Here is a 23,734-nt window from a genome sequence, read left to right on the forward strand (position 1 = left end):
TGAGACATGCAAAGACAACATTTGCCGACATCTCTAGTTACACGGCAGTTCCTCCATCAAAGTGAGCCCCCAACCTTACATAATTGTCTCCCTCTGTTTAAAACACGTGCTAAATGTGATTTTATGTATATAACTTACCAAACTATTCATTTTTCTTTAAAAACTTTTTAAATGCAAATTTAGCGGATTTATTCGAACAGCTAAAATACAGAACAAATTTCCAAATGTTTATTTTAATATTAGAAAACAAACTTAATTTTCATTCGTTTCGTCCTTGTTAGGCGCAAACTAATCTCTCTAACTATCCTTTTTTTTTTTTTTGAAAAAATCTCTCTAACTATCCTTTTAGGCTCAATCAAACTCTTCTCTCTTTACGCGAAAATTCATATTTTTGACACACAAAAAAAGACAACGCTTTCTGTCTTCTCCTTCGTCCATTTTTTAAAACTAATGCTCCATAGTTTATTTATACTTATACGGCCGGTTTCGTCCTTATTTACACAATTGGATAACACTACCATGTATGGTAATCAATCAACATTTAACTATATATAGATATATTATATAAATTATGTAGAATATGATAATTATTTTTTTAAGTAGTTTCTTTGTTGGGATTTGGGATGAGAGCTAGACTAGCATTTCTAGAGAATTTTCTTGTTAATTACGTACTTTACTACTTTACCAAAAAAAATGAAAAATTCTCTAATGTACTATTGAAAAACTTGTTCGATGTGACCTATATGTGTGCAAAGTGTACGGATTACATAAATGTAAACACATTTAAATTCACACTCCTAAAGTAATCACTTTGCTAAACATGGAGAGGCTCAATTCTACTTTCATGATAACTTAATGGAAGCCGCCGTAATGCGCTTCAACTATTTTCACCATTTAAAAAACGTCGATGCAATTGGAACATTCGGTCGCACCAAAGTGTAGTACTCAACTTCATTTTAATATCTAAAATAAGACTTACTCAAACAATATCTTTTAGAGAATATTAAGATCATTCTAGCCGATAATCATGATTGTCAACAAACACTGCCGCTTGCCAGACATAATTAATTCATAAACAAAACTGGCTCAATTGCATAGTTGTAACATTTAGATGATGTATGCGGAGCAAGTTTGAAACTAATCGGATTTGATTAACTTTGTCAATGAAAGTAGATAAGGTATATTCCAGAGTTCTCATGAGGAAACTTAACTACATATATAGAAGCGATTTAGTATACATACAAATCAGTAGGAAAAAAAAAACGAAAACTCCATAAATAATATATAGAATCTTTTTGGAACTAGCTAGCTAGTTGATTAGTTGTGTCTCTTAAAAAGTAAGGCCCGCATGATGTGGAGGCTTGCGAGCGAGGCGGCTAGACTGTTAATTTGTGTTATATTGGAATTACAGTAGAGTGCAGAGAGATGTGGTGTACTCATCAGAATAATTTTTTTTTTTTTTTTTCAGAATTATTTGTTCTAAGTTCCAGAAAGTCAGAAACACAAGACAATCGATTAAAAAAGCATGTTCGGAAAGACTTATATTAAAAAGAAAAACAACTTGGAAAAGAATATTTCCAAAAAGACAAGAAATTAAACATTATCACATTGGCTTTTAGATCCTATTGTATCATTCAATGTATTATTGACAGATAACATTTGACCTACGTAAAATGTTAGTATTAGTATTATCGATTATATATAAAGATCTCCGAAATCTGTATTTGAGTAAAGTATTCTTGCATTCAACGTTTTCTCTTTTTAAAGCTTTACGCCATTAACGACGTCATCCTATATGTCTTGATTATTATCCCACGTGGTACCGATATATAACCTTATATAATTGTAGCAAAACAAAAAATTTGTTTTCTTTTATTTGCGTCTCAATTCATTTATCCAAGGCGTTGACTAAATTTGTGAGGAAAATTAAAAATAAAATAAAATTACAAGCATGCATAGCCTAGAACCATCTCTAATGAGGATTTCTTATCTAATATTTTGCAATTAAAATAATAAAAAAATAGAAAAAAGAAAAGAGAAAAAAACATGTTTCTCATGCGAGAAATCTTAAGACACTCTTTTTTTTTTTTTTTTTTCGACAAAATCAGATTTCATTAATTTTCAAAGTATTACAAAGACATTATACAGAATTACTGTAACACAATTATTATATACGCGGCTGTATGTGCCATACACTAAGAAAAATACAGCAGAAGGGAGATTGACGATGCTTTCCGAAGAGTAGTCTTACTCGCTAACCGATCATACGATCTGTTATTGTCCAACTTCATATTTGATTTTTCTTTGTTACGATTTGCATGCAGCATCTTGTGGCTGAACTTTCTTTTTGCGAACCGTAACTGTAAACCCGATGTGTCCAAACATAACTCTGAAATGTAGACATAGTGGTACCAAGGCTTCCGTACCAAAGTCTTTCTGGAATATCTAGCCTCTGTAACTTTCTTCAACATAATCACAAATAACTTTACCGTAGTAGCAATTGCGACCTTAACATCTTTTGAGAACAGCTTCTTGCCAAATTTCAGCAAATCTCTATAGCTTACCTGGAATGACCAAAGATCTCGGCGCAATATCCGGTTGTTTAGAGAAACAACTTGTGATGTGATGGATCCTACACCACGATCAGCATCATCATCACCAACAGTCCATCCGTGTGGAATTTGAGAAGTCATAGTCCCGAGATTTTGTTTTTGTGGATTCAACGATACCATGACAAGGAGGAAATGATTTGTCATCACCATCTCTTCTATATGGTCCATAGATAGAGTAATGGGAAAAGCATCAATTACAATGTGAATTCCTTGATTATTGCGTCCAACTTGATCTCTGAAAATTTGAAATCCTTGATGCGCAAATTGAAATCCATTCATCCATGACGGTTTCCGTAGTCGATTTTTACTCCGAGATTCTATCCACATACGAATGATTTTGGGATTCTTATTTCTTATTTTTTCCCACCATTGTTTCTTAGCAACCATCCACGACGATACATACCGGAGATCACAAGATAAATGGCCGAATGAAAACAATCCATTATCGTATTTGAAGTAAACGTATTCACTCCCAAATATAAACAAGTTGAAGCCGATGGTAGCGTCGATTAAACTCATTTTTGTTTGAGAACCATACCCGATACGATTTCTGAGAATCTTAAGACCTCCAAGCAAAGTGTGTACGCCATGGATTCCGGGATCAAAAACCCAAGTGAAACCTCCATACCATCGAGTAGGAGGACATCCACCGGTTAAAAACCGGAAATTCCACCGGCAAACACCGGAAATAAACCTTCTAAACTAAAGGACATAACGATTCTTTGGAATCGAAATTGGATTGGCCCAAATTTGAGAAGATCTCCAATTGTGACGGAAACGAATTGATGCTACTCTTGTCACACTCGGATACAAAAATCTGAATACAATTTGGGTGTGTTGTAACGCTACCCAAATTAGAGATGAATCCGTTATCGAGACTGTGTAACGAATTGAAGTCGTCGGACTCGTACCAATCAACACCATCGTTAAAAGAAGGGCAAAAAAGAGGATTTGTGATTCTGAATTTGTCATGAAATCACCTAAGTCAATATTGAAAGGGAAGATAAGAACAAGAAGGAAAAGGAAGAGCCGACCGACGCCGGAGAAGCCAGCGCCGGCCGGAATCAAATGCTGAAAGGGAAGTTTTTGTTGGAGAGGTGCCTCTGGGGAAATCGCCTCGGGAGAGAAAAAAGAATTGTCATCTTAAGACACTCTTAAAAAACTATTTTGCTAAGTATTTTAATTTGATTGGTATAATTTAATTAATTGTTTCAAATTTGATAAAAAATAAAATCATAATAATAATAATATTTTTTATTTATCAAATACTTTTTTTTTAGATATTCATTGATGAAAATGCTCTAAACTCTTAGTATATCGAGAGAACGCGTTATTGGTGACTCGATCGTATACCCTTTTAAGGGACTTTTTTTTAATGGGATTTCGTTTACTCTTTCTAAGATTCATGTGTTTATACTGTATTATAATCATCTGATTTCTAGAAACTTTCATTACCCTGCAATTAATTAGTATGAACTTTATAATTCTACAGCCAAAAAAAAAAAAAAAAACAGTTCTACATGTTTGACGTGCAACAATAAAAGGATAACTGCCCTATTAGAAAATAACCCTTTATGAGTGAATAAAAACATAAATTAAAATATGGTAACGTACGGTCTCATTATATCGTACGTATATATTCTGCATAAGTTATTTTAGTTTAAAAGAAAACCATTATTTAAAGAAAAGAAAAAAAAAAGAAGCCTTAAAGAGGGGTTATCAAAAAAAAAGAAAAAAAAAAAAAAAAAGAGGGTTTATCATTAGATAGATGAAACAAGAAATACACACTGAATTGGTTGAAATGTTTCACCATATAATGAATTGGAAGACTTGAGGAGAATATAAAGTTTCATCGAAGGTTCAAATGAAAAGAAAACTGATCACATGATCTCTGTAAAAATATTTTTACCAAATCACATTTTAGTTGTTACTAGAGATAATTTTGGGAGTAAGATGTATAATTTGTGGACCAATTATTGTGGACGGTACAATTTAATTGTGGAGTTAAATTAATGAAGATTCAACCCAAAAATATTTAGAAATAAGAATTAAAATATTTGCTTATCCATATTTATGTATTTCGATGAGAAAAAAAAAAAATTATGTATTTCACTTTCTAATTTGGTTAAACATAAGCTAAACTCTATATATTATATTGTATTGTTTCTCTTAAGATCAATAATACATAAAGAAATAGTTTTCTCAAATCATTTACTAATTTATAAGTTGTCTATTATTCTTAGCAACACCAAATATTTTTCTTAGCATCATCAAATAGATGTCAATTTCCCATCTCTTTATATATAATAAAATATAAGTTTATTTCTATAAAACAATATTCATCTCATGCACATTAATCCTAATCCCGTTGTCCGGAAGTTGACACGTGTCATCTATTAAGCAAAATTGGTTAATTAGTATCTTAAGAGATTAGTATCTTTAGTCTTAGTCTTTGTCGACACTTAGTCATTAAAATAGTTAAAACTAATACAACCAAAGATTGCCTCAAACTCAAAGTAATGCATAGTTTACATGTCGATACAAAAACAATTTGTCCTTCTATAACCCAAAAAATAAAAATTAAATCAATACTTATTCACACGTTTCATTAAAATACAAAGACGTTACTTTCATCGTCTCTAGCCGATTTCTAGATTCTCCTCCACCACCATTTTACCCTTCTTTTAAATTCCTTCCTTCAATCAAAATTATAATTATTTCTCACAAACCTCTTCTTTATATCTAAAACGTCTCACATGAGCAAAAAGAATAAACTGAAACAAAGAAGATGAACAAGAACAACAAGATGGATGTTAAGATCGAGACGAAGAAAGGATCGATGGATGAGTGGCCTGAGCCAATCGTCCGAGTCCAGTCCTTAGCCGAGAGCAACCTCTCCTCTCTCCCCGACCGCTACATCAAACCAGCATCTCTACGCCCCACCACGACCGAAGACGCTCCTGCCGCGACCAACATCCCAATCATAGACCTTGAAGGACTCTTCTCGGAAGAAGGGTTGTCTGATGACGTCATCATGGCTCGGATATCGGAGGCTTGCCGTGGGTGGGGGTTCTTCCAGGTGGTGAACCACGGGGTCAAACCGGAGTTGATGGACGCGGCTAGAGAGAATTGGAGAGAGTTTTTCCATTTGCCGGTGAATGCAAAAGAGACTTACTCGAACTCACCAAGAACCTACGAAGGCTATGGAAGTAGGTTAGGTGTTGAGAAAGGAGCAAGTCTTGATTGGAGTGATTACTACTTTCTTCATCTTCTTCCTCATCATTTGAAAGACTTCAACAAGTGGCCTTCTTTTCCTCCCACCATAAGGTTCCTTCCTCTGCGATTCTCTTTTTTTTTTTGTTTATGTTCTTTAATTAATTTTCATGGATCCATTTCCTTTATTTTACCAGAGAATAATACTATAGGTATGGTTTTTTTTATTCTTTAAAATGTACGGACAAATCTTGGGAATATATTAATTTTGATATACTAAGAACTTGGGGAATGTGAGAATACTGATTTTTGCTTTTGACGAGGGGAATTATGTGATTTTTAACGTTGGAATAAAGTACAATATTGGGATATTGATATATTATTAATTAAATTTGTATTTATCTATTTCTAAAAAAAATAGAGAAGTGATCGATGAATACGGCGAAGAGATAGTGAAGCTGAGTGGGAGAATTATGAGGGTATTATCGACAAATTTGGGACTAAAAGAGGATAAGTTTCAAGAAGCATTTGGTGGTGAAAACATAGGGGCCTGTTTAAGGGTTAATTATTACCCAAAATGCCCTCGACCGGAACTGGCTCTTGGTCTCTCTCCACACTCTGATCCTGGCGGTATGACCATTCTCTTACCGGACGATCAAGTCTTCGGTCTCCAGGTTCGTAAAGATGACACGTGGATCACCGTCAAGCCTAATCCCCATGCTTTCATCGTCAATATTGGTGATCAAATACAGGTAGATTAACTTTTTTTAACAAAAAAAAGAATCTATAAATATATTTTTAACAACCCTAATTAACAAAAAAAAAACCTAAAATAATATATAAACAAACATAGTACTCCGTTACAAAGAAACGATAAAAAAAAAGTAAATATCAACTAAAGAAATACTAATTTACTAGATTTATCACACACATAGATATACCAGTGATTGAGTTTTAATCTTAAAAGTTAAAACAGTAATAATTTTTTTTTTTGACGAAAACTGTAATAATATTTTTAAAAAATGAATTTGTTTAGAAAAATCTAAATTCCCTATTATCTTGTATCAGAGAAAAACGTCTACATATTAAGAAAAGGACAAATGCGAATGTTGTTATTTGACAACCAATGAATATGATATAAGCTATATATAGTCCACGTTTTAGACACGTTTTTTAAATGCAAGTATGATAAACAGCTACCACCACTTGGTGCCAAAATGCCTTTTTGATTTTTCAACGAAAATAATGTAAATTATTAAGTCATTATTCCGACAATAGAAATTACGTCCTTTTAGATCTATCCTGTCAAACCGGTTTTTTTATGGACAACTTTATATATATATATCAAACAACAATATAGGATAGTAGTATTAGTAATTTGGAATTATCGTTTTATTTATTAATTGTGGCTGTCTCTATTTGTATTACGAAACAAATAGTACAGCAAATCCTTCATTGCGCACATGTGTGTGTTTGGCCGTTTGCCCATGTTGCTTAGAAGGGATATTTATATTTTTTGTCATCGAATATTTATATGTACAATGTATTACACGCTTTTTTTTAACAAACACCACATGTACATGCACATGAAATTTCTCAAAACAACATAAATGTAGACAATATTAATGTTTTCCAAATTTTTGTACTTGTAGAAAATAAATTTTGTGTTTTGTTTCGTCTAAATATTTCCTTAGAATCACACAACTACGTGTTGATAAGATAATTAATATATGCTGCGATGATAAAACTGCAGATACTAAGCAACTCAGCATACAAGAGTGTGGAGCATAGAGTGATAGTGAACTCGGACAAAGAGAGAGTTTCACTTGCCTTCTTCTACAACCCTAAAAGCGATATTCCGATCCAACCGTTACAAGAACTTGTATCAACTCATAATCCCCCTTTATATCCTCCCATGACCTTTGATCAGTATAGACTCTTTATCAGAACTCAAGGTCCACAAGGCAAATCCCATGTTGAATCTCATATTTCTCCTCGTTGATTGTTTTTTTTTTCTTCTTCCCGTAAAGAAAAATTAATGTTTTGTTATTTTCATTATACATTATTACGCCTGACTTGTATATGTGTACAATCATTTATATTTTGAATTTTCAAAGGTTATTTATCTTCATGCAAATAACTATATTGAATTACAGAGATTTTTTTTTTTTTTTTTTTTTTTGCAATCATTTTAAATGTCACATATCTATTAGTTTGCAAGCAATTTTCAAATACTAGTATATTGTAATAAATCTCTGAGTTTAACGTCTATCAATATCATTTGCACACATTAATTGTTTATTTCCTAATTAATGTGTCGTCATGTTTGAAAAACGTGGTAAAGTTGATAGTGATCATGGTATAAAACTATATATAATAGAAATGTATAATTGTTGAACTCTAAACGTCACATGATATTATGAAATATGGAATATCATTGAACGATGCTTAATGCCAATTCAACTATAAGACTATGTGCAGTGGGAATCTCTCACTAAAGTCTCTCAGATAAAAGAAAAATAATAAAATAATAAAAAGTATTATTTAATTGTGAGGATCTCTAAAAAAATAGAAAAAGTACAATTAAATAATAGTTTATATTATTTTATTAATTTACTTTTTTCTGAGAGACTTTAGTTAAAGACTACCACTGCATATGTTCTAAAGATTAGTGTGACAACATAAATATATTACAATAAGTCCATATCAAATCCTTAATAAAAAATAAAATAGAAAACACAAACACCAATTCAGTTTTCCTTTCTATTTTTTGGGTTTTGCTTATTTGACTACAATTCAGTTTTTTCTCTCTATATATATATATTACAAATTAAATTGGCCTTTAGAATTTGAATGGCGGTATTGGACGTGAGTCACGTGAAGAACTAACCCTTTGTGGACTATTGTTTTTTTTTTTATAAACCCTATCGGCTATCCGGTCGGCCTCGGTAGAAATGCACCGAGGTGGTACATAGTGGACTAGTCCACCGTGTTAACGGTTAGGCTTTTACGGGCTACCACTATGCCTATCCCGAGTTTGGAATGCCTTCCGACTAAGTGCTAGGGGTAGTCAGGCCGCCTGCATTTCTGGCTACCAGGTAAATCAATTGGGCCAAGGTCTAACTGACAGACTTCCCAAACAAATGTGTTTTTGTTTTCAGAGAGAATCGAACTCAGGTTTGGGAGTTTCACCCTTTCCCAAAACTTCCTCTGCCACTAAACCACGGATGCTTGTGGACTATTGTTCTACGTATTGGATAGACAACAATCCACTACAATATCTTTATAGAGAGATACAAACTATGCTTGCAAATCTATATAGCTAGATACCGTTGAGAAAGTTCAACTTTTATAGAGTCTTGTGATTGTTTTCGACCTAACAGATTGTTGGAATTGATGTTTATCGTGTTGGAATCCCGACCTCGATCCTAAAAGATATATAAAAGCAAACAAAAAATTAAACAAAAACACACACAATATGATGAATCTATTTATAATACGCACCAAAATAATAATAATAAAAATTGCTCCACAACGAGCGAAACCCTAAACAAACGAACATCAACCTAATAAATACGAATATCAGTAATTATAAACATCTTAAACCTTTTCTTAAGAAAAAAATCCGAGACTCCGCCTCGTAACGCCTGTGGATAATATTATAAGATTAAGACCAAGCACGTCTGATCTATTGTGTACCTCTCATTCCCATATATTTTTTTTCTTTGGATTCATCATTAGATACAATATGTCAAACGTTTGCACTATATAGTCTTACATTTACATTTTATAATATAAGAATATGATTATATACACTATTAAATTACTATAATTAGCATGTGCGATTTCAAGTGGTGGTTTGGCCATAACTGTCGAGTTGGTCAGTAGCTAGTGATAATAACATATATATAAAATTTAGAAAAGTTAATACAAAATATATATTATAGCAAATGCAAGTTGCATTTTTACTCACACTATCGACGTTTACGTCTTCTTAATGAACTGAATCATTTAAAATCTATATTCTTATTTTATAGACGATTGATGATGATTCAGACGTTTAGTTTGATATAAGAAGTTTGTAATGTTGATACCCTCTATTACTTTTGGTCTTTTATACTTATAACTGCGTTTAACTAAAAATTAATTCATATTAATTTATAAATGTCATGTTGTCAACAAATGGCTCAAATAATCACTCTCCTGGATCGAGTCTAAAGGTTACTGAAAACTTTTTTATAATATCTAGACTCTTTTGCATGAATCTAAAACGTGGTAATCTTTGTATGAAATTCAAATCACAGTTATAACGACTTTTATCCCCTCATTCTCAAGTCAGTTTTAGGGATAGAGACTGAAGGAGATATGGGTAAATTGTAAACACTTAGGCCACCTCTAAACAAGTCAAGGCTTCCAACTTGCAATGAGTCATAAAGTTTGCAAAACGTAAATGGTTGATCGGCTTTATTCTTTAACTAAAAATATTAAGAATTTATGATCAAAAGTTATATATGATCAAATCAATTGTATCAATTTCGAGAGATGTGTTAGAGCAAGATTTAGACGTTAGAAGAAGTTCTAGATGCTGTAAAAATGGTATAAATTAATAAAATTAATAATTCTATGTCAACGGTGTAAATTTAAGAAAATACTAGATTTTAATTCGCGGTACACCAAAAAACGATTTTTTTAAAAAATTAGTATTTTTAAAAATTTATTGGTTATATATTATATAAAATTTTTGCAAATTGTATTTTTTTGTAAGACATTTATATTTTATAGTTTACTTATTAAAAAAAATTTGATTCAAATTCGTCCCGTCATATAACTTCGTCCTGTAATATAACCATCCCATGTTATTTTAACTCTTTATATATGTTCAAATGTTCTTATATTATAAACTTTTTATTAATTGATTTTAAATACATTAATTATAATATTTAAAACTTCTTAAAAACTCTTTCCGTTATATAACTTTATGTACCAATATAACATGTCTCGTGTTATTGTACCTCTTTATATATGTTCAAATGTTCATAATATTATAAAAAATTTTTTATTGATTTAAAATTTAACGTTTTTGGTAAAATTAAACACTTAAACTAAATAATCGAATGAAACGGTATATAATTTTAAATTTGGATGCTTATTAAGTTGAGTTTCTTGTTCATTCGGATTTGGATTCATTTTTATCTTATTTATAATATGATCTAAATATTTTAGCCGATATGGAACGTCGAACACATACCTTCTTTATCAATTGGGCAATATATATCCGTTTTAGAAATATCGAATCCCAATATATGCAGGAAAATTTTTGAGACTTTTTTTAAACTTTATATATTATATGACGATTCAAAACAGTTAAAAAAGGTTCAAACAAAGATGATAGGAGAATTGTAAATAATTTTAAATTTAGATGCTTATTAAGTTGAGGTTCTTGTTCATTCGGATTTGGATTTATTTTGATCTTATTTATATTATGATCTAAATATTTTAGCCGATATGGAACGTCGAACACACACCTTTTTCATCAATTGAGTAATATATATTCGTTTTAAAAATTTCGAATCCTAATATATGAAGAAAAAAAATTGAGACTTTTTTAAAACTTTATGTATTATATGACGATTCAAAACAGTTAAAAAATGTTTAAACAAAGATGATAGGAACATTGTAAATAATTTTAAATTTGGATGCTTATTAAGTTGAGCTTCTTGTTCATTCGGATTTGGAATAATTTTTATCTTATTTATAATATGATCTAAATATTTTAGCCGATATGGAACGTCGAACACACACCTTTTTCATCAATCGGATAATATATATCCATTTTAAAAATTTCGAATCCAAATATATACAGAAAAAAATTGAGATTTTTTTAAAACTTTATGTATTATACGACAATTCAAAACAGTTAAAACATATTCAAACAAAGATGATAGGAGAATTGTATTTATAAATCTTAATCAAATCTTCTAAATATCTATATTTTTAAATATGAAATATTCGGTTCATAATTTTAGATATGTTTTGATCCGATCGAAAAGATATGAACTATCCGATGTAACATTTATGAAGTAAATTTTTTGTAGGATCGGATACCAAATTTGTCGGATAAGAATTTAACCCATCCGCTAAAGATGTACTTCAAAAATACTAGTATAGATATCGATATAATCAGAAAATGAGGCTATTTTTTTTTCCATTATTTTGGGTTTGTGCCCATAACAGAACACCGCTAATACTATAACCGCTTAAAAAATGTCAGTACAACCTTTTAGTTAAAAACACCATACGAGAGATTATGAAGATCAACCTTACATAAGAATTCTTTTATATAGCCGAAGAGTTATTACACATAAACTAATGAAAGTAGAGTCGCTATATATACAAACACATGGCATATTTGATCAAAAGTTGACGAAGTTCTCTAACCAGCTGGTGGTGTCTTTATGACTCTCTCCATGTCTCAATACTAATCCAAAACGCCCTTATTTTGAGAATCTAACACCAATAATAGTTTTGTATTCATAAATTAACAAAAGGATGTTTTGCAACAACTTAAAAAGGAAAAAGGATGGAAAAGGAGAAAGATGACTCACTCATTCACTCACTGTCTTCCTTTCTTAGTACAGCAAGAAGGGCATTTGTATTGCTTGATGCTCTCTGCTTTGGCTGGTGTTATCTTCACACACTTCCCATGGTACCAACGTTCACACACATCACAACATATCCAGAACTCGTCGTTTGTGTAGTTTCCTCCACAACTTCCACACAGTGTGTCTCCGTGCTCATCGTCTTCATCTTCGTAGCTCTCTTCCATTAGCTTCGGCGTGCTCTTTGTCTGCCCTTCAATTGATCTCTGCAACAATTCAATACCAACCAAAACACAATAATTCATTAACATGAAAGAAGTTTGTTTTGGGATGGTAAAGAGTAGTAGAGAGTTCATCATGATACCTTAACGCCGTTTCTGGATTTGCTTCCGAGATCCATGCTTGGTTTATTATCTTTGATGGGCTTCCTACCCGTCACTACTTCGAAGAGAGTTGGGAGATCGTTGATCAGACTAAATAGGCGTTTCCTGCTCATTGAACGGAACTACAATATAAGTTGCTAGACACAGCAGCATGAAACTCAGAACAGTATCAAATAAGTTCATATACCCGTAGATGTCAACTTACGTGCTTGGTTACCAGCATAAACAGAAACTCAGAACACACAAGGAGATTGGAGTAACCAAAATTTAATTAGACTCGAGAAGAGAATTTCTCCAAGGAACCCTCAACTTTAGAAAAACCATAAATAAATAGTATACATACAAACAAACAGAACTTTAAGATAGTAGACATTTGTAGTAGTGTCTTGGAGATCGTCATTTACAATTATTGATTCACATTGGAATGGAGGCTAAGTAAGATGCTTTTCGGATAAGTAAACAATGTAAGATTCACATACAAAGACATGCTCTTAGAGAATCGTAAAGCAAACAATGCTTCTAGGATAAGTCAGATAGTGAATTCCAAGATATCTACTCAGAGAAAACAAACATGTATTGAAAATAAGGGACCAAAATTAACAATAGGATGTAGTATATATCCAAATGATACACAAGTTCAGGAGACAGAAGGGATCAGTGAAAAATGGTATGCATTGAAAGAAATTTAACCTAAGAAGGAAAGAAGCTTATTGACAAGTAGAGCTACAGTGAAAGAAAGAATCAGGAAACAAAAACAAATGGTGATGACACAAGCTCATGAATCATGATACTGTCCAAAGAGAGCTTTTTTTCTCATCATTAACACCACGATACATTGTAACTAGCACAGTAAAACTATCTTCCACATTTTATAAAAGTCACTGAAACAAGCAAGGAAACAAAAGGGAAACGTACCTCTCATTGCGATTAAGACGAGCGCCGAAGTAAGAAGAAACAGAGAGTAACCAACAATCACTGTGGACAGCAACTAAAGAGAGCCAATCTTTACGCTGCATACCATCTCTTGCGAAATTGATTCCAAGAGCTGGCTCAGGTAGCTCCGGAGGCACTTCCTCAGCTGGAAGATTCACTTCCCATGTCCCATTAGGGTGTCCGTACAAACACAGATTCTCCATTTCTAAGACCCGATAAACCAAAAAGGGTTTATTTTTCTGAAGCTTATCCATGGAGAAAAACAAACACAGATCCGAAAAATAACGATGGAAAGAGCTCACATACCCGGATCGCATAAAGAGTAGAACTTGTCAACATCTAGTAAAAGACAGGCAAGAACAACAAAACGTAAAATTAGAAAGCCAAAACATTTATGAGAAAATAGGAGAAAATGAGGAGGTAGCGTCGTCGTAGTCTACCTACGGAGAGAGCTCGAAGAAAACCGGAGCGACGACCGCTAAAATCCTTGAAGATCTCTTCGACAGTGCGAGGGTTAGAAGACTCAGCGGCCATCGATGAAGTAAGGGAAGAAGCAAAGTAAAAAAGTTACGAGTATCGTTAGAGAAGACCTAAGTAGATAGATCAGTGGTGTTAGAGATGGATTGAGGTCTGCATCAATGGTTTCCAAAATCCGATGCGCACGGACAAGAGAGGTAGAGATAGACAACAAGAGTTGAAGTCTTTGTAAAGTAACTATTGTTTTAAATGGGCCTGGACTGGCCCGGCCCATCGTAGTCTGTAAGTTTTACAGTAAAAACGACGTCGAATAGAATTCTGCTAAAACGACGAGTTTAACGTTTTCTCTCTGTAAATGAGTAAAGAAAGAAGCTGAGAGTGTGGCTTTAATGAGTATAGTTTGATCATCCGCTTGAGCAGTAGTCTCGAAACACTTAGGTATAGGGTTTTACAGAGGAAGAAGATGCCGAGGGAGATAATTACGCTGCAGGTGGGACAATGTGGGAACCAGATCGGTATGGAGTTCTGGAAACAGCTTTGCCTCGAGCACGGCATCAGCAAAGATGGTATTCTCGAGGACTTCGCTACTCAGGTCTTTCTTCTTCTTCGAAATCGTTTCCATTGTTAGTGTTCATAGAATTGTGGATTGATTGATGATCTATCTGTAGGGAGGTGATAGAAAAGATGTGTTTTTTTACCAAGCTGATGACCAACACTATATACCACGAGCTCTACTTATTGATTTGGAGCCTAGAGTTATCAATGGCATTCAGAATGGTGAATACCGGAATCTTTATAATCATGAGAATATCTTCCTTTCCGACCATGGCGGTGGTGCTGGTAATAACTGGGCCAGTGGATATCACCAGGGGAAAGGTGTTGAAGAGGAAATCATGGACATGATTGATCGAGAAGCTGATGGAAGTGATAGCCTTGAGGGTTTTGTTCTTTGCCACTCTATTGCTGGAGGCACTGGCTCAGGTTTTCAATCTTTTTTGCCAATCCCTTTAGCTTATGTTTATTCACTGAATGACTTTTGTTTTTGTTGTTTCACATGAAGGTATGGGGTCTTATTTACTGGAGACTTTGAATGATCGCTATAGCAAGAAGTTGGTTCAGACATACAGTGTATTTCCCAATCAGATGGAAACGAGTGACGTTGTTGTTCAGCCCTACAACTCACTGTTGACGTTGAAGCGGCTTACGTTAAATGCTGATTGTGTTGTTGTTCTGGACAACACTGCGTTGAATAGAATTGCTGTGGAGCGTCTACATCTGACAAATCCTACTTTTGCTCAGACGAATTCTTTGGTGTCAACTGTGATGTCTGCTAGCACAACAACATTGCGTTATCCAGGATACATGAATAATGACTTGGTTGGCTTGCTTGCATCTTTGATCCCAACACCCAGGTGTCACTTCCTCATGACTGGATATACACCATTGACTGTTGAGCGCCAGGTTAGATATCTCAATCAGTTTAATAACTTATACCATCAAATCACAATATATTTATGGGAAGCTGCTGTTGTATCTTGAACATGACTTCTGAATGTTATGTTTGGCACTCTCTTATGTAAATTGTTCTTGGCAGGCAAATGTCATTCGTAAAACTACTGTGCTGGATGTTATGAGGAGGCTTCTACAGGTGAGCTGTTTGCTCTCTCCTATCTTTTTTCGAAACTTGAATCAGATGTTCTTCTAACATAATTGTATTCGCAGACAAAGAATATCATGGTTTCGTCTTATGCTAGAAACAAAGAAGCTAGTCAGGCAAAGTACATATCAATATTGAATATAATTCAAGGAGAAGTCGATCCTACTCAGGTACTCTCATGTAGCAGTTTTTTGTTCGACATATTGAGGATGAATAGGTTAATTCTTTCTTACTGATGTGATCTGCTCTGTTGTCTCACTACTTGATATTAGGTGCATGAGAGTTTGCAGAGGATACGAGAAAGAAAGCTTGTTAATTTCATTGACTGGGGACCTGCAAGCATACAGGTTCTAACCGAATTGTGTCTGCAAATTAGTTATTGCTCTTGGCTTGACCTCGGACTTGCATCACAAATTTTTTCCATATCTTACTCTCAACAGGTTGCTCTTTCCAAGAAGTCCCCATATGTTCAAACTGCTCATAGGGTAATCTTATATCACTCTAAATATGTATACATATGTCTGTCATGCTGAGATTTGGTACTCCTTACAATTAATGTCTAAGGCTGCTGGTTCATGCTTTAGAAGATACAACGAAGACTCTTAACTTTGGTGGTGTATTGATATTTCAGGTCAGTGGTCTTATGTTAGCAAGCCACACTAGTATCAGGCATCTTTTCAGCAGATGTTTGAGCCAATATGACAAGTTGAGGAAGAAGCAAGCTTTTCTTGACAATTACCGAAAGTTTCCCATGTTTGCTGTAAGTTGACTACTCAAATATATTTGCCTTTGTTCGGCTGATGTTTAGTGCAACCCACCCTTTCATTAGCATTGACAGTTAATGTTGAAATCATGAGAATCTACATGTTGACATGGACAGGACAATGATCTTTCAGAGTTTGATGAATCAAGGGACATAATTGAGAGTTTGGTAGACGAATATAAGGCCTGTGAGTCTCCAGATTACATCAAATGGGGAATGGAGGTATATAGGCTTAAGCTTTTGCCATCTATAATAACACTTTTGGAGGAACTCTTAATGATTATTGAATATCTGTCTTTCTCAGGACCCTGGACAGCTTATGACTGGTGAAGGCAATGCTTCAGGAGTTGTGGATCCTAAGTTAGCGTTCTGATCAACAAAACAAAAAGTCAAGAGTAAGTCATATGATGTTTCGCTTTTTAACTGAGATTTTTCAGGTCATGATAGGTTTTCTTTGGTAGGATCAGTAGTAGTAACGATAAAGAGAGTTGGCATTGTAAACCTCGAATAATATTATGATGTGGATGAGTTTCAATCTATGAGATGAATGTGTGTGCTTTTGGGTACTTTGTAAGATTAAGAGCACATAAAAGTTGCATCTCTTCAGGATCAGGTATTCTAGGATTCTTGAATTGTATCAACATACAGTATATTCTTTGAATCCTATGCATATTGAATTTACACCAACTAAAGTTCCGGGGACCCCTGCTTAAAGTCATTGTAGCTGCTAGAAAACAGGTTGTTCTATTAGTGTGATATAGCAGCAACAAAAACAACCTCGTTTTAAACCTTGAGATGCATGCTTAGGTATCTAGAATATACGACTTGTTTATTAGGTGAGTGCTAAAATATACTGTAAAAGATTTTCTTGGGTCGGCAATACAAGATTTTATTCATTGGTGGATTTATTAATAGAGTTGTTTATTAAAAATTAATAAAAAAAAAGAAGGTTTTATCGTTATCTAACATCTGTTATGAATTTATTATTATCCTACATGAGTTAGGAGAACATGTCTTTGTCAATAAAGAAGCCTTGTTTCCTTTTTCTTTCTCTCTATTGGAATATAAAATAATCTTGTTAAACTTGGAACGACAACAACAACTGCGATTGTTTCTTCTGGGTTCTGTTCGATTTCTAGGAGCTCAAAGTTTCCAACTATTCCATGTTTCTGGTCTCTGCTAGCTCTGTTCCGCGTACGTCGAAGCAAATTCCCTAGCACTTTCTCAATTATTTTAAGTTTCAATTCTTGATGACTGAGCTTAGCTCTTCCAATCTTGACTCCGCCACACAGAAGCTAAGAATCTCCACCGAAAACCCACCTCCTCACATAAACATAGATGTCCCCACCACCGGTGACGCTGCTCTGTCTCCGGCGAGAACCGTCAACCAATTCAAGAAAATTACTGTACTGCCACTAGTTTTCCTGATATTCTACGAGGTCTCAGGCGGTCCGTTTGGGATTGAGGATAGTGTGAAAGCAGCAGGACCATTGTTAGCCATTGTTGGATTCATCGTCTTCCCGTTCATATGGAGTATCCCTGAAGCACTCATCACCGCTGAGATGGGAACAATGTTCCCTGAGAACGGTGGTTACGTTGTGTGGGTCTCTTCAGCCTTGGGACCTTATTGGGGGTTTCAACAAGGTTGGGTTAAATGGCTAAGCGGCGTTATAGACAACGCTCTTTATCCGATTCTTTTCCTCGACTATCTCAAATCCGGAATCCCGATTCTCGGTAGTGGAATCCCTCGAGTCGCTGCAATTTTGGTGTTGACTGTAGCCTTGACTTACTTGAACTACAGGGGTTTAAGCATTGTCGGTGTAGCAGCTGTTCTTCTCGGCGTTTTCTCGATCCTTCCGTTTCTGGTGATGTCTTTCATGTCGATTCCAAAGCTTAAGCCTTCGAGATGGCTTGTGGTTAGCAAGAAGATGAAAGGTGTTGACTGGAGCTTGTATCTCAACACACTTTTCTGGAATCTCAACTATTGGGATTCGATTAGTACGCTTTCGGGCGAAGTGGAAAACCCGAGTAAAACGTTACCAAGGGCTCTGTTTTATGCTCTGGTTCTTGTTGTGCTATCTTACATTTTTCCGGTTTTGACCGGGACAGGAGCTATAGCTCTTGATCAGAAGCTATGGACTGACGGGTATTTCGCTGATATCGGTAAAATTATAGGAGGAGCATGGTTGGGATGGTGGATTCAAGCTGCAGCTGCGACATCGAACATGGGAATGTTTTTGGCTGAAATGAGCAGTGATTCTTTTCAGCTTCTTGGAATGGCTGAGCGGGGGATGCTTCCCAAGGTCTTTGCCAAGAGATCGCGCTACGGAACTCCATGGGTGGGGATACTGTTCTCGGCCTCTGGTGTGATTCTCTTGTCATGGTTAAGCTTTCAAGAGATTGTGGCTGCAGAGAATTTGTTATACTGTTTTGGAATGGTTTTGGAGTTTATTACCTTTGTGAGGTTAAGGATGAAGTATCCGGCTGCAACACGGCCGTTCAAGATACCTGTAGGGGTTTTGGGATCGATCCTCATGTGCATTCCACCAACAGTGTTGATCGGTGTCATCATGGCGCTTACTAACCTGAAAGTTGCGCTGGTGAGCCTTGCAGCAATAGTGATTGGGCTAGTGTTGCAACCTTGTCTTAAGCAAGTGGAAAAAAAGGGATGGCTCAAGTTCTCAACCAGCTCTCACCTACCAAACCTGATGGAGTAAGACCGAAGATGGTGATGCTTATGGTTTTTTTTTTTACCTTTGATCTTACAAGTAATAATCATTGCTTTAGAAGAAGAAGATCTGGATTTTTGATCAAAGCATAAAGCTTATTTAACACTATTAGATGAAGACATTTCTTTTCAGCTTATTGGATTTCTTTGCTTTTGCATTATACACAAATTTACACCGCATGTGCTTAATTATATATTGCATCTTACGCAACACTTGTAGTTGATTCATTGACAACTAGGGATAGTCTAGTGAAGTCATCAACACATTCTTAGAGCTATTGGCATTGCATTGCTGAGAGGTAACATAAGGAAAGATTAATTGGAGAGAACTAGTGATATTGGTAAAGCAACTATTAAAAGAGTTGCTGCAAGAATGTGTTGATGACTTCACTAGACTATCCCTAGTCTTCCGTGGAAGTCAGAAATCTCCAGGAATCTTTTTCTTGGCTTGATTCTGAGATTTTCCTACAGTTCTTGTAATGTTCAAAGATTACTGTGATTTTGGATATTTTTTCTATCAGTTCATAGTTTGTGGTTTTGAGTTGTGGTGTTTCCTCTTTTTGAAATTTTCTGTCCAGAATTTGCTGATTCCGTAAGAGAAAATATGTTGATTTCGGTTCGGTTTACATGGTTTTGAAATTATAATTGAATTCGGTTCGGTTTAAATTGGTTTTGAGAAGAAAACAAAAAACATTCACGCGATGGAGATTTTGGAAAGAAGTGCGTTGATTGAAAAAGGCATGATTCCTAAAGGGGTACACCCACAGAATTGCTCTCACTCGCGCAACGCGCACTTTGTGCGAGTGGGACTGAAATAGAGCCTTCTGATTGGCTTAGAAACTCTAAAAAAAGTGAAATAGTATACATGTTGCTAGCTCCTCTTTTATGTTATTTTTCTTCTTCTTCTCTCATTTTGAGGCAAAAACACAACTAGATTCATGCTTTCAGATTTCAGATTTCGGACTGGTGAGTGTTAAAATCTGTATACACCTTAATACATCTTCCGTATTTGTTCTTATCTAATCTATAGTTCTGGATGTGGATTTTTTAAAATTTGGAACCATGGAAGTAGAAATCTTCAGGAATTTTCTTGGCTTGATTCATTGAACCGATGTGTACGTATAGCTCCTACAAAAAAGAAGGTTATTCCTCAAAATTGGACCTTGTTTCAGTTCAAGAAGAAAACAACATGACACAGATAAAGCTAGAACATTGAAGGCAATGCAGGAATTGAGAGAAGAGTCACAGAATCCTATTAATATACAGTACCTCCAAATCGACACCAACAGTCTCAGCAACATGACGCATGATAGAGTGAACAAGCTTGCTCTTATTAAACCTCTCCTCACAAGCCCCTTTGTCCTCATCACTAACCCTACGCTTACTAAGATCAATGTAACCTCTCTCTCTATCGACACGAAGGACCATTACAGGCTCGATCCGACCGACCTTGATTAAGCTACTGATACTACGAATCCGACGGCGAGAGAGCTCAGAGAATAGGATCATTCCTTCAATGTCGTTGTACTCAAGTAGAGAGACGTAAGCTCCCATGTCAGCGATGTTCTTCACCTGGATCATCACCGCCATGTCTACATCAGGGTATTTGGATTCGTACATACGACATTCCAGATTCGGTGCGGGATTCGCCATGGTTATGAGATTCTTGAGAAAACCTTAGGAAGCTACGAATTACAGAGAAAGCAAGATTGAGTTTCTATCTTAGCAGAGAGTCGAAAGATTGAGTTTTAGGGTTTTCAAAATTGGGACGATTCTGTCGTTATAGATAGTCGCCGTCGTATAATCTTCAATCTCGCCGAGTCACTCACATTCTCACGGCCCACTCTAATACGACTACGTAGCTTGCCAACGACACCGGTTAATCTACAAGAAATTACAATTGATTTCGGTTCGGTTAATATGGTTTTAAATTACAATTGATTTCGGTTCGGTTTACATTATTAGAATTACAAAGAGTCACGCGATGGAAAATTTGGAGAGAAGTGCGTCGATAGAAATAGGCATGATTTCGAAAGGTAAACCCCCTTCAGGAATTGCTCTCACTCGCGCAACGCGCACTTTGTGCGAGTGGGTCTGAAATAGAGCCTTCTGATTGGCTTAGAAACTCTAAAAAAAGTGAAATAGTATACATGTTGCTAGCTCCTCTTTTATGTTATTTTTCTTCTTCTTCTCTCATTTTGAGGCAAAAACACGAAGAGCTCACAACCAGGCCCGGCCCATAGGACAGGCAAGTGAAGCCACTGATTCGGGCCTCAAATTTTGAGGGCCTTTTCAGATAAAAATTTTTTAAGTTTTTTCATATATGTTTATACTATGAATTTTTGTGTAGGGTCTTTTTAGATAAATATTGTGGGCTTTTTCATATACAAGTAAAACAACTAAAGGCTTAAGTAAAAAAAATCATAAACTCTAGAGAAAAGAAAAAAAAAACGACCATACAGTTGTTAAAATTTTTTATAATATTTTTCTTAGTTTTCTTTAGTTTTTTAATTTTCTTTTTGACTTCTCTGTTTTCTTTTGATAATTGTTTCACAGTTTTAGTTTATAACTTTTGCTGGTTAAGTGTTTAATTTTTTTTTTCTTTTACTTGTTTCAATTCCTAGAAATATGTCATCACTAGAAGTGTGATATGAACAAGGCATGTTATTTAGGAATTGCGTAGGGCACTCATATATGCCGGACCGGCACTGCTCACAACTATAGATTCATGCTTTCAGATTTCGACTGGTGAGTGTTAAAATCTGTATAAACCTTAATTATTGCTTATCGTCTTTTTTTTCTTATCGAATTTATAGTTCTGGATGTGGATTTTTTAAAATTTGGAACCATGGAAGTAGAAATCTTCAGGAATTTTCTTGGCTTGATTCAGAGTTTTTGGAATGTGAAAGTTTAATACTTTCCTACACTTCTTGCAAATAGAATGTTCAAAGATTACTGTGATTTGGATCCTTTTCTACACTTGTTAGTTTGTGATGTTGAGTTATCTGAAATTCAACACTCCTAAACCATTGGATTGCCAAAGTATATGCTTCAAAGTATGATCTAATGATAATATGAATGTCAATCTTTGGCAGAAAATACCATCTCAAGAAAAAAAAAATCAGAAACTTAACGAGCTAGGAGGCAGTTGCTGCAATGCAGAAATGAAAATTAGGTTGAGTTGACGGAGCTAAAAACTGAGCTTGATCAGCTGCTGTTAAAAGGTGTTTAGTCCATATTACAGGTACATTCTTTTCCCCTAGTACATCTTTCTGTGTAGTGATGCATGATTTGAAAGCATTCATTGACTTAAGAGTTACTTTTGATGAATACCTCGAAGCTCGAAAGAAGAAAATGGAAGAAGCTCTTAGCAGCTTTGATTTCAAAGAAGTTGCAGCTTCGCTTTCTGATGCCATCGCACCAACATTGACTCAACACCAGTCTAGTGGGTTTTCACCACATGATTTGTTGACTGAATTGTTTGAGAGAATGAAAACCTTACCCAAAGCTGAAGTCACCAATATATTCTTCAGAGCTATTGCAGTTGCCTTGCTGAGAGGTAACATAAGGAAAGATAAATTGGAGAGAACTAGTGATACTGGTAAAGCAACTATCAAAAGAGTTGCTGCAACTCTAGGGATTGAAATCAGAGACAAGTGTCAAAAAAAGCTTGTTCTAACTAACAAAACTTTGACTTTCTCAAGAATGATAGCTCTTTTCCCTCATTTGGCTTTTGTCAAAAAGTTTGCTTCTTTCATTAATGCCATTAGTTTCCTGCTCAAACTCACAAGCTTCCTATTGCTATGCTTCACTCTGGATTTGCTGGTCTGATTCCAAGAGAAAGTGATGATATAGAAATCATAGACCTCATTTGCATTTGTCACTCTGCTTTTCATGCATTGTACAAGAATCAGAAAAGATATACCGAGGCTGCTCGGAAATTTGGATTGATTCCTGATGAAGATAGGATCGTTTACCTTTTGGCTTTTGGGTTGTTGTCTTCTGATAGTCTTGATAAGATGTTGAAAGTTGCTGCAAGGGTTTCAACTTTGAGTGGAAGGCAAGTGTTACAAGAAGCAGCTTTACGATCGTTGAAGATCGGGTCAAGATTGTAAAAGATGATGCAAAGTGGCAGGAGCTATTGAAAAAGACCAAGTCAATAGTTGATGCTTCAAGTTCAATGAGGTCTCAGGTTGCTGCTGTTGACTCCTTAGATGGAGTTTGATTTAATGATTTTTCTCCCTTTAGCTTCTTTCTTTTGTTTCGTTTCATCTGTTTTTAAGTTTTAGACCTTCTTTATTTTCAGTTCTAAAACTCATTTCTTTAACCAGATTAATGTTAATGTTCTTACACAATGGAGAGGGTGTCA

The 23,734-nt window shown here is 34.9% G+C and overlaps 6 protein-coding genes across 7 annotated transcripts; 4 read left to right on the forward strand and 2 right to left on the reverse strand.

Moving 5' to 3' along the window:
• Positions 1-5,208: 5,208 nt before the first annotated feature.
• Positions 5,209-7,965, forward strand: LOC9309282 (probable 2-oxoglutarate-dependent dioxygenase At5g05600). Its single transcript, XM_002871126.2, has 3 exons — positions 5,209-5,939; positions 6,247-6,577; positions 7,579-7,965. Exons 1-3 carry the CDS (start codon positions 5,401-5,403, stop codon positions 7,825-7,827), a joined length of 1,119 nt encoding a protein of 372 aa, XP_002871172.1. The 5' UTR covers positions 5,209-5,400; the 3' UTR covers positions 7,828-7,965.
• A 4,127-nt stretch (positions 7,966-12,092) lies between these two features.
• Positions 12,093-14,435, reverse strand: LOC9307243 (PHD finger protein ALFIN-LIKE 1). Of its 2 annotated transcripts, none has more exons than XM_021020369.1 (6): positions 14,181-14,435; positions 14,047-14,079; positions 13,723-13,945; positions 12,789-12,912; positions 12,431-12,690; positions 12,093-12,332 (listed from the first exon to the last, which is right to left on the reverse strand). In XM_021020369.1, exons 1-5 carry the CDS (start codon positions 14,272-14,274, stop codon positions 12,439-12,441), a joined length of 726 nt encoding a protein of 241 aa, XP_020876028.1. In that variant the 5' UTR covers positions 14,275-14,435; the 3' UTR covers positions 12,093-12,332; positions 12,431-12,438. The 2 variants fall into 2 exon arrangements, with proteins under 2 accessions (XP_020876028.1, XP_020876029.1); XM_021020370.1 differs by having other exon boundaries at positions 12,427-12,690.
• Positions 14,436-14,575: 140 nt separating this feature from the next.
• On the forward strand, positions 14,576-17,203 carry LOC9309283 (tubulin gamma-2 chain). The gene is made up of 10 exons (XM_002871127.2): positions 14,576-14,809; positions 14,886-15,198; positions 15,278-15,678; positions 15,812-15,865; positions 15,940-16,044; positions 16,147-16,221; positions 16,315-16,359; positions 16,506-16,634; positions 16,755-16,859; positions 16,942-17,203. The coding sequence occupies exons 1-10, from the start codon at positions 14,681-14,683 to the stop codon at positions 17,008-17,010; spliced, it is 1,425 nt and encodes a 474-aa protein (XP_002871173.1). The 5' UTR covers positions 14,576-14,680; the 3' UTR covers positions 17,011-17,203.
• A 77-nt stretch (positions 17,204-17,280) lies between these two features.
• LOC9307244 (polyamine transporter RMV1) lies at positions 17,281-19,873 on the forward strand. The gene has a single exon (XM_002871128.2). It carries the CDS (start codon positions 17,888-17,890, stop codon positions 19,352-19,354), a length of 1,467 nt encoding a protein of 488 aa, XP_002871174.1. The 5' UTR covers positions 17,281-17,887; the 3' UTR covers positions 19,355-19,873.
• Positions 19,874-20,336: 463 nt separating this feature from the next.
• On the reverse strand, positions 20,337-21,553 carry LOC9307245 (eukaryotic translation initiation factor 2 subunit alpha). The gene is made up of 2 exons (XM_002873169.2): positions 20,635-21,553; positions 20,337-20,493 (listed from the first exon to the last, which is right to left on the reverse strand). Exons 1-2 carry the CDS (start codon positions 21,016-21,018, stop codon positions 20,413-20,415), a joined length of 465 nt encoding a protein of 154 aa, XP_002873215.1. The 5' UTR covers positions 21,019-21,553; the 3' UTR covers positions 20,337-20,412.
• Positions 21,554-22,618: 1,065 nt separating this feature from the next.
• LOC9309284 lies at positions 22,619-23,720 on the forward strand. The gene is given in 3 exon segments (XM_021020352.1): positions 22,619-23,131; positions 23,134-23,427; positions 23,430-23,720. Coding segments are annotated over 3 exon segments (939 nt in total). The 5' UTR covers positions 22,619-22,647; the 3' UTR covers positions 23,591-23,720.
• The last annotated feature ends 14 nt before the right edge of the window (positions 23,721-23,734 follow it).

This window comes from Arabidopsis lyrata (assembly GCF_000004255.2).
Source record: "Arabidopsis lyrata subsp. lyrata unplaced genomic scaffold ARALYscaffold_6, whole genome shotgun sequence".
In the NCBI taxonomy this organism is placed as follows: domain Eukaryota; kingdom Viridiplantae; phylum Streptophyta; class Magnoliopsida; order Brassicales; family Brassicaceae; genus Arabidopsis; species Arabidopsis lyrata.

What these genes read in the sequence shown, in the direction of transcription:
- LOC9309282 (XM_002871126.2), top strand. Translation starts at nt 5,401, where the DNA reads ATGAACAAGAACAACAAGATGGATGTTAAGATCGAGACGAAGAAAGGA. An exon ending in TCTTTTCCTCCCACCATAAG is followed by an intron (nt 5,940 to 6,246) that starts GTTCCTTCCTCT and finishes TAAAAAAAATAG; the next exon opens with AGAAGTGATCGATGAATACG. An exon ending in ATATTGGTGATCAAATACAG is followed by an intron (nt 6,578 to 7,578) that starts GTAGATTAACTT and finishes ATAAAACTGCAG; the next exon opens with ATACTAAGCAACTCAGCATA.
- LOC9307245 (XM_002873169.2), bottom strand. Translation starts at nt 21,018, where the DNA reads ATGGCGAATCCCGCACCGAATCTGGAATGTCGTATGTACGAATCCAAA. An exon ending in CTGTTGGTGTCGATTTGGAG is followed by an intron (nt 20,494 to 20,634) that starts GTACTGTATATT and finishes TCTTTTTTGTAG; the next exon opens with GAGCTATACGTACACATCGG.
- LOC9309283 (XM_002871127.2), top strand. Translation starts at nt 14,681, where the DNA reads ATGCCGAGGGAGATAATTACGCTGCAGGTGGGACAATGTGGGAACCAG. An exon ending in TTATGAGGAGGCTTCTACAG is followed by an intron (nt 15,866 to 15,939) that starts GTGAGCTGTTTG and finishes TTGTATTCGCAG; the next exon opens with ACAAAGAATATCATGGTTTC. An exon ending in ACATCAAATGGGGAATGGAG is followed by an intron (nt 16,860 to 16,941) that starts GTATATAGGCTT and finishes TGTCTTTCTCAG; the next exon opens with GACCCTGGACAGCTTATGAC.
- LOC9307244 (XM_002871128.2), top strand. Translation starts at nt 17,888, where the DNA reads ATGACTGAGCTTAGCTCTTCCAATCTTGACTCCGCCACACAGAAGCTA.
- LOC9307243 (XM_021020369.1), bottom strand. Translation starts at nt 14,274, where the DNA reads ATGGCCGCTGAGTCTTCTAACCCTCGCACTGTCGAAGAGATCTTCAAG. An exon ending in TCTTCGAGCTCTCTCCGTAG is followed by an intron (nt 14,080 to 14,180) that starts GTAGACTACGAC and finishes GTCTTTTACTAG; the next exon opens with ATGTTGACAAGTTCTACTCT. An exon ending in CTACTCTTTATGCGATCCGG is followed by an intron (nt 13,946 to 14,046) that starts GTATGTGAGCTC and finishes ATCGGGTCTTAG; the next exon opens with AAATGGAGAATCTGTGTTTG.